Source organism: Balaenoptera ricei, chromosome 11, assembly GCF_028023285.1.
Source record: "Balaenoptera ricei isolate mBalRic1 chromosome 11, mBalRic1.hap2, whole genome shotgun sequence".
NCBI classification, from domain to species: domain Eukaryota; kingdom Metazoa; phylum Chordata; class Mammalia; order Artiodactyla; family Balaenopteridae; genus Balaenoptera; species Balaenoptera ricei.
The window spans coordinates 83,365,341-83,374,510 of NC_082649.1; the positions used below are offsets into that span (position 1 = coordinate 83,365,341).

Here is a 9,170-nt window from a genome sequence, read left to right on the forward strand (position 1 = left end):
TGAGGTGACTTTCACTGACCTACTGGCATTTCATACTAACCCATTCTTAGAATTACATGCTTTAGGTAACATGTTTCAGGCCTCCTGTCTTGCCCTTTTCTAACCAAAATTGCACACAAATGCACATAGGGTTTAAAAAAAGGGCAAGTCTACATTTGCCCACTACCTCAGAGCTGTCCATGGCTCCCCACTTTCTAAGGCAGAAGTGGCAACACGGTGGATTTACAGGCCAAATCCAGCCCTCAGGTTAAATCAGCCTCACTGACAGAGGAGTGGGGCCCTTCCCCGTACTGGATCTTCACTCTGTTTTAAATTTGAATTAGTCACCAACATTTACAAATAGGGAGACTGGTATAGGGGTCTGGATCTTGCCTTCTCTTGAACAACGGGAAGATCCAGCAAGGCTAGTCCTGTATTCTCTCACGGTAACAACTGGCTAGAGTATTGCGTGGCCTCTTTAGGCGACTCAACTGCACTCCTATTTGCCACAGTCCCCACCATTCCCTATTGCCCCTGGGCCACTGACTGATTCACATCACCTGCCTGGTCTTGGCATTCATGTACAAAACCTCAGGGCTAAAGGAACAAAGACTCTTTCTTTAGCCCTACATCCATGGCCCATGGCCCTCCACCACCGGCCCCAACTCACTTCTCCTGCCTCATCTCCATCCCACTCTGAGGTTTACGCTTTGACAATAAGGAGATGATTTGAGTTTCCAGAAAACAGCAAGCCTTTGCTTCCTTGGAACGCCCTTCACCCTTGCTCAGTTCTGCAAAGCCATATTGAGCCTTCAAGTCCCAATTCAGATATCATCTCATCCAAGAGGTCTTTCCTGATGCTTATGGTTGGATAAGGATCTCTTTATGTTCCCCTAGTTGCTTGTGCCTCTTTAACTTATGATTTGAGATGATCTGCTTGTCCAACTGTCTCCCCAGTTGGGAAGCTCCATCACCTGCCCACACTCACTTTTGTATCCCAGCCCCTAGTGCAGGGCCAAGCACATTTACTGGTGGATGTCATAAGAAGTCAATCAATGGCTCTGAGCCTAAGTGTCTCCAGGGAGGAGGCCTTGGGGGTCCCAGACTGAGAAACTTTCTTTGAGTCCAAATCCCCTTCTGTAGCCTTTCCTTCCATTTCTCTCTGTGTCCATTCCAAGAGCCCCTGGCTGTGGAAAAAAAGAATCACACATTTGGCTGTATTGAGTACTCTGGGCTTTAGATAGGAGATAACTTTTTAACAATCAAGTCCTTCTGGCTTTTTGTCTTTGCACACCTGGCTGAGGTAAGGTGGGAGTGTAGGTCAGTCACTGGGTTGCCTTTTGGCCCTGCTGGGGGCGAGGCTGAGGAGACCACTCCCCAAGAAAGGTGCTCCTGGCGATTTGGGGGAGGGAACCACTTCAGAGATGCCAGCCAGAGGCCAGGATGGGTTAGTAACTCTAATTGCTCACTGCAGCTATTAATAATCGTCAGTCATTTAGATATGAAGTAATTAATTCACCACTAGTTAGTGGAGGTATTTAGTGAGGAATTAAATACCTGCTTAAGGCCATCCTTAGAATAAAGGCAGGGGACGTGGTAGTCTAATTTAGAGACTGCTCTAGGAAACTCACCTGGATGATAGAACCTGCTGAGGATGTTATTTATTACTGAGCAGAACATCCTCAGGGGGCTCCAAGGGAGACACTGATAGATTCCTACTTATCAGGAAGATTAGAGTTTTTCCTAGACAATGTGAATTATGTAGCTGATCTTGTTTCCCTTTTTGTTTGAATTGCTGGAAAGCTCAGAGGCAAATTTGTGTCTTGCCTTTTTAAATCTTCATGGTATTCATTTTTGGAATAAACCTCATTCTTAGCTCCCTACTTTTATTTTTCTTTCTTTTGGTTTACCTATTTAAAAAAAAAAAAATATATATATATATATATAAATAACTTTCCCACCCTGTTCTTCTACGAAACACAAGCATGAAATTAGTAAAAATCATTCATAGTCATACCTGGAGAGAAACACCCTTATGTTCTAGCATATTCCCTCTCTCCTGTCCCCACAGTACACATATCTTACAAAATAAAATCATGCCATATATAGTGTTTTATAACTGTCACTCCCACTCATTACCTTATGCACATCTTGGATCTAGTAGATGTCCCATAATTTAGTTAACCAATATAGGATTGGTGAAGTTTAGGCTAGTTCTAAATTTCTCCATTCACAGAAAGAAATATTTTGATAATCACTCTTCTGGCCGAACCTTTATGCACGTATTAACACTTCTTGCAATTAAAATTCTTAGAAATTCTCATTGGCTTCTATTTTAGGTCATCTTGCTTTACTTAATGTATGCTGTTGATCACCCTTACTTTCTGCAACAAGCAGAGACATAATTAAAGAGAGAAAGTCAGACACGCCTAACCTCTAGTTCTCAGATTAGCAGAGGCTCAGCGCAGCTATCCATCAGTCAACTGGAATTAGCGCATGGCTTTTACATTCAGTTTTTCTCTGAGGACTCAACATAAAAAAAAACCAGAGATGTTCTCTGTCCTCAAGGGGTTTAAATTCTACTAAGGGAACAGATGAGCAATAAGATGTGCACCAAGTCACCAAATACAAGGTTGGAGAAAATTTCTATCAACAACAACGTAAGGTGGTATGTGAAAAGTGCCAAAAGCAACAACTCAAGAAGGCTGGTGGGGGCATTCAGCAGGTATTTACTGTACCAAGTACTGTGTGCGAATACAGCGCAGCTAATGACACCAAGGAGCTCAAGATCTATGGCGGGGGAGGGTGAACGGGTAAAAGGGAAGGGGGTCCCAGTGCAGAACAACGAGGCAAGTGTACTCAGAGACACGCACAGGATCTTCTAGAAGCTTACAGGCCAGATTCTTAAAGGGGAAGAGGAGACCAAAATAGCCTTCCAAGAGTGTAGCCTAAAGAACACAGAGAACGGCCAGAAAAGAGGCAAGAGTGTCTTAGTAACAAACAGACCTTTAGCAGAGAGAAGATGACTCAAACCTTTGTGACCCACACTTAAGAAATTCACTTAAAGTCTTAATCCAGTATAGACTTGTTTTTGTATCTAAGTGACATTCAAGTCCTCCGTGTATAAATTCTTTCTTTAAAACATGCAAACTACTCTTTTACCTTTTATTTTAATTCAGCAAAAGAGAGGAGGGTTGCCAGCCACTAAGTTGTTGTTACGACCCATTGGAGTACGCTGACCGTTATCGGCCTAAACTGCAAGTGGCCTTAATGCTTGATAAAGAAAAATTAAACGGGGTAGTGGCTTAGACTCCAAGTCTCCAAAACATATCAACCCGGTCAGGAAAAGGCTCTGTTAGTGTGAAAATGAAAGTGCTAATAGGTTTCCATTGTCTTGGAAAAGAGAGTAAAGAACGTGTTTTTTGTTCTTTTGAGCGGTTTACCAAAAGCTGCCTCACCCTTTGTTATGTAGAGCTAGTGCCTGGGGAGAATTGACCAGTTTTGTGCAAATTGCTCCCAATCTCTTTTAGAGAGATCTGGGCCTAAAATAGTTAACCTTCAGGAGACTTACACTAATGATTAGGTCTGACCCGAAGGGCTCAGAATCCACAGAGGTGGGCTGCTTTTGGCACAGGGTGTGGTTGATGAACTGAACTCCCCTGGGCTCAGTCGTCTTGGCACAGTGGGTGTGCGTTGGTGAAAAATGGCCATATGTGGGAATGTAAACGGAAGAAAGCTGTAATAAAGCCCCAGACGAGACGTCAATGCGCTTCAGCAGGTGCTTGGACCAGTCAGGACAACTCGGTAATTAACACGCACCCGCAGGTGCGAGACCAGTCTTCAACAGCGCCCCCATGTGTTCGGGAGAAGCAATGGCAGAAAGTGATCAATGTAGAATTTATTCGCTTGTGGAAGAGAAGTAACTCCTTCCAGACTCAGTAAGATTCTGGGGTTCTTGGTCAGTTGTGCATGAGGGGAGATGTCTCAAAAGAATGCTATAGAACATCCTGCTATTATGGCAAGATTAATTATTAAAAAAAAGATGTGACCGGATTTCAGACTGAGTTCGGAGTCGCCACAGTAGCCTGGGTTCATCTTACTGAGCCCATATTCTTAAGCACGCCACCAGTGTTCTCCAAGTCTGGTCCCACGACCACGGGCATCAGCATCACTGGGGAACTTGTTAAAAATGCAAATTCTCACCCCCTACCATACCCCGCCCCCCCCCCCAAGAACTATGAATCAGAAGCTCTGGGGGTGGGGCTGGGCAATCCTTATTTTACAAGCCCTCCAGGGGATTCTGATTCCACTAAAGCCTGACAACTATTGCTTATTGGTTCCCCCCCTTCCCCACCTTTCTCTTCTTTAATCCTTCTAATCCTGTGCCTGGGCTGGCTGCTGAAATTAGAACAGTAGTTGAGACAAGTTCATTAAGAGGTTGGAAGAGAGCGCTAAGACTCTGTGGAAGAGTCTGGGGCTTAGTTTGCTCCTGAGAGCTGGTAGAATTTGACCAGGCAGAGAACAGACGGGAGGATAATTTAGGCGGAGGAAGAGAGGGGCCTTAGTAGAGGGAGGAAGGGACAAGGCATGCTACAGGTCAGGCAGGCAGCCAGTGTGGCTTCAGGGAAAGGTGAATCTTTCCCTGGAGATGGGCACCAAGGCTGCAGAGGTAGTTGAGGGTCAGACTGAGGAGGGCCTGAAATCTAGGTTTAGATGCTAATGCCTTATCTGGTAGATAATATGGAGGCGTGGGAGATTTCAAGCAAGGGAGTCCTAACATGGACATTATTTTGGGGAAAAAGAAAAGCAGTAACACACATTTACCGTGTCAGTCACTGTGCTACAGTCTTCCATATATGCTCTCATTTTGTCCTCCCAACAATCACAGGAAGCGCTAGTGTAATCCTCACTTAACACGAGACACTGAAGCTTGGAGAAGGTCACATAGCTAGCTAGTGATGGACCTGGGCTCAAACTCAGGCAGCCCAGCTCCAGAACCCACGCTTTGAACCACATTTCTCAAACGTTTCTGGACTGAGCCTCAGAGTCAGAAATGTCAGTTACATCACAATCCAGGACACACATACCAAAGCGCTAGGAAACAATACTCAACTGTCGCATACTTTGATGTGTTTTTTCTATTCTATTTTCTTCTGTACGCGTCTGTTTTATTCTTTGAAGGTTTTTATTTATGGCTCACTAGTTACGGTTAAGTTATGATTTAGTAATGATTTCACATCCCACTAATGATTGGGTTCCAACCCAAGGTTTGAAAAACACTGCATGAGAATACACTACTTTACAAAGAAAAAGCCAACAGATGGGAAATAGCAAGACTATAAAACAGAATAGATGGCATTTAAGCACGTAATTGTTGGGAGCAGGTGAAAAGTGTTATGGTCAGGCATTTGGGAGACAGAGAGAGGGAGAGGGAGAAATCTGAGGTACCCATTTTACAGAGGGGAAAACTGGGACTCAGAGAAGTTACGCATCTTGCCCAGCTCCATAATGGTTGAACCCGTCTCTCCCCAAGAGTGTCTGACTCCAGAGTCTGTGCTCTTGACCACTAGCTGTGCTGGAACTTCTTCTCGTGACCTTCCTGATCAAAACCGTATTCTCCTTAGCATGGCCTTCTCCTGATTTGGAAGCTGACCGTAAGTCTGGCTACTATGTCTGGTCAAATTCTTTTCTTCTTCGTGAACAAAAACTTTCCCAAATGATGGGAACAGGCGTGTGTGTGGTAGTGGATCCAGGGTCCCCCGCTCTCAGTGGGGAGTAGGTTGAAGGTTAGGTTCCAGCCCCTCCTTATTCTGCCAGAGGCCGGGGGCATCGCAGTTGGGAGGAGCATGAGGGTGAGTGCTGTTCTGTTCCATTTTCAGGATGTGGATGTCCTGTCATCCTTTGTGCTCCAGCCACACTCTTGTCCCTTTGTTTTCTTTAAAATTTTATTATTTATTTATTTATTTATTTTATTTTTTGGCTGCACTGCCTGGCTTGCAGGATCTTAATTCCCGGACCAGGGATTGAACCCGTGCCCTCAGCAGTGAAAGCATGAGTCCTAATCACTGGACCGCCAGGGAATTCCTCTAAAAAAAATTTTTTTTTTTTAAATTGAGGTATAGTTGATGCACGATATTATATAAGTTTCAGGTGTACAACACAGTGATTCACAATTTTTTTTTTTTTTTTTTTTGAAACTTCAACAATCTTTTATTACCAAACTCTCGCAGGGTTAACCCTTTAACCCAGCTAACAGCAAAACAGCGCTCTAACGGGATCTGGAATGGAGGTGCACACCTAATAAAGATTGCCTCTTAAAAAAAGGATTTAAAAAAATGTATATATACACATCTGCGTTAAGTATCTTTTTAAAAAAAGCAAAATTCTCCAGTGTTGCAAAAAAAAAATCCCAAAGTGATTTCAATCTAACCCCACCCCCTACCCCACCCCCACACGAAAAAACAACATTGGCAGTATATGCTGGCTCAAACCCAACGCGGGGTGCAGCTAGGAAAAAAGCATTTCTTTCCTCTTAAAAAAAAACAACAAAAACCTTTCTCCTCCTTCCTGTTCAACCTCCACAGCTTATTCCTAGAAACACCCAAAGAATTACATAACTAATTGCATTAGAGTAGACCCAGTTCACTTTCCCCAGCCTCCAGACGTGAAAGTTCACACCAAGGATGGTTCCTTAGCAATTTTCGCCAGTACTGCAGTCAGGAACTCGATCCCTAATTTCTGGGAACTTACAAAACGTCCTCAGGCTTCCTGAGGGCTCCGTGAAAGATCACGGGCCAGTGTACCTGATCAAGACTGGAATGCCAGGCTGGGTAAAGAAAGAGGGCCTTTCCAAATAAAAAACACCCAACACCACAAAACCTAAAGTCTAACCTACCAGGTAAAAACAAGTAGCAGCTGGCTGTACCAAAAAGGTGCTTATCTCCCTGCTTTGACCATGAAAGTAATAACAAAGGGGAACACAGTCCAGACTATTTGACCTCATCTCCCTTCCAAGAACCTTGACCCACAGACAGCATATTCCAGGCCAGAGGTCCCAGGGTGATTTTGGGGTTTCTGGCCGGGGAAAGCTGCTGCCAGGCTGCCTGGCTCACTGCTGCTCCGCGGAAAATGTGTGCCCTCGTGCAGGGTGCTGAAGAATTAGGAGGGAAATTGTTTTTTGACTTTGACTTCGTAAATGACAGATACTTCAATCACAGCTTCCAGAAAACCACTCAAAGACCCCTGACCCCCAAGGGCCAAGGTCACAGATCCTTCCAGTTGATGGGCTCTTTGCCAGACTTCTGCAGCAGCTCGTTGGTTTTAGAGAAATGCCTGCATCCGAAGAACCCCCTGTACACCGAAAACGGCGAGGGATGAGCGGTCTGCAGCACGTGGTGCCGCTTCCTATCAATGGCACTGCCTTTCTTCTGAGCGTAAGAGCCCCAGAGCAGGAAGACAAGGCCGTTCGAGTTCTGATTGAGCCAGGACACGACAGCATCGGTGAACTGCTCCCAACCTCTCTCTTTATGAGAATTGGCCTGATGCGCCCGGACGGTGAGGACGGCGTTGAGCAGGAGAACACCTTGCCTGGCCCATCCGGATAAATCTCCATGACCAGGATGAACAAAACCATCTATGTCTGTAGACAGTTCTTTATAAATGTTTTCCAAACTGGGTGGGGGTGGCACGGGCCTTTGAACACTAAAGCAGAGCCCATGAGCTTGATTGGGTCCGTGATATGGATCCTGTCCCAGGATGACAACCTTCACATCTCTTATGTCACACATTTGGGTCCATGTGAAGACTTGCTGCGGGGGTGGGTAAACAGTGTAATGTTTTCTTTCTTCTGCAACAAATCCCATAAGCTTAATAAAATATGGTTTCCCGAACTCCCCGCTGAGGTGCTTCTTCCAACTCTCACCAAAACCTACAGGCACATTGCGCGCTGCGAGTCTGAGCAGCGCGGCGGCCTTGTTCCTCTGGATACGGACCAACTGCTCGGGGCTCAGTGGCGACGAGGGCGGCGTGCCGGGCTCCTCCTGCCCGGCCCGGATCTTCTTGGCGGAGCTGGCCGCCGCATCCCCGCTCTCAGCTACCGCCGCCACGCCGTTCCACTGCTCGGCCGGCTCGGAGCTGCAGGCACGTCGCTTCCTGGCGGGGCTCGGGGTGAAGAAGGAGTAGAGGGTCTTCTGGCCAATCATCCTGGAGCCGAGGAGGGAACGAACGCGCGCTGCCTGGGGACCCGCGACTTTGGCGCCAGCTGCGGCGGTCAGTAATTCGATTCACAATTTTTAAGGGTTATAATCTGTTTATAGTTATTATAAAATATTGGCTATCTTCCCTGTGCTTTACAATATATCTTTGTAGCTTATTTATTTTATACATGGTAGTTTGTACTTCTTAATCCTCTACCCCAATCTTGCCTCTCTCTCCTCCCCTCTCCCCCACTGGTAACCACTAGTTGTCTCTGTGAGTCCGTTTCTTTTTTGTCCTATTCACCAGTTTCTTTTATTTTTTAGATCCCACATCTAGGTGATAATAGTACAGTATTTGTCTTTTTTTTTTTTAAATTTATTTATTTATGGCTGTGTTGGGTCTTCGTTTCTGTGCGAGGGCTTTCTCCAGTTGCGGCAAGTGGGGGCCACTCTTCATTGCGGTGCGCGGGCCTCTCACTATCGCGGCCTCTCTTGTTGCGGAGCACAGGCTCCAGACGCGCAGGCTCAGTAGTTGTGGCTCACGGGCCTAGTTGCTCCGCGGCATGCGGGATCTTCCCAGACCAGGGCTCGAACCCGTGTCCCCCGCATTGGCAGGCATATTCTCAACCACTGCGCCGCCAGGGAGGCCCCCAGTATTTGTCTTTATCTAATTTATTTCACGTAGCATAGTACTATCCAAGTCCATCCATATTGTTGCAAATGGCAAAATTGCATATTTTCTTTTATGGCTGAGTGTCCCTTTGTCTTCTTGAATTTGCCAAGCTCCTCCCTGTCCTCTTTCCCAGGTCTCAGCTGAGAATGTCCCTTCCTCAGAGTCACCTTTCCTGACCACCCCAGATAACTAGCTCTCTATCACTGCCCTCTGATTAGTTCTGGCCATTTGTCACATACCCATTTGTTGGTTTACTTGACTGTCAGCCTCTCCAGTAGAATGTAAGCTCTATAAGGGCAGAGAACACACCAGTTTGCCTAATT

The 9,170-nt window shown here is 45.9% G+C and overlaps 1 protein-coding gene across 1 annotated transcript; it reads right to left on the bottom strand.

The window, feature by feature from the left end:
- Positions 1–6,794: 6,794 nt before the first annotated feature.
- LOC132374176 (uracil-DNA glycosylase) lies at positions 6,795–8,180 on the bottom strand. The gene has a single exon (XM_059937700.1). The coding sequence runs from the start codon at positions 8,178–8,180 to the stop codon at positions 7,242–7,244; it is 939 nt and encodes a 312-aa protein (XP_059793683.1). The 3' UTR covers positions 6,795–7,241.
- Between the last annotated feature and the right edge of the window lie 990 nt (positions 8,181–9,170).

Bases quoted from the DNA above. Each gene is read 5' to 3' on its own strand.
- LOC132374176 (XM_059937700.1), bottom strand. From the start codon at position 8,180: ATGATTGGCCAGAAGACCCTCTACTCCTTCTTCACCCCGAGCCCCGCC.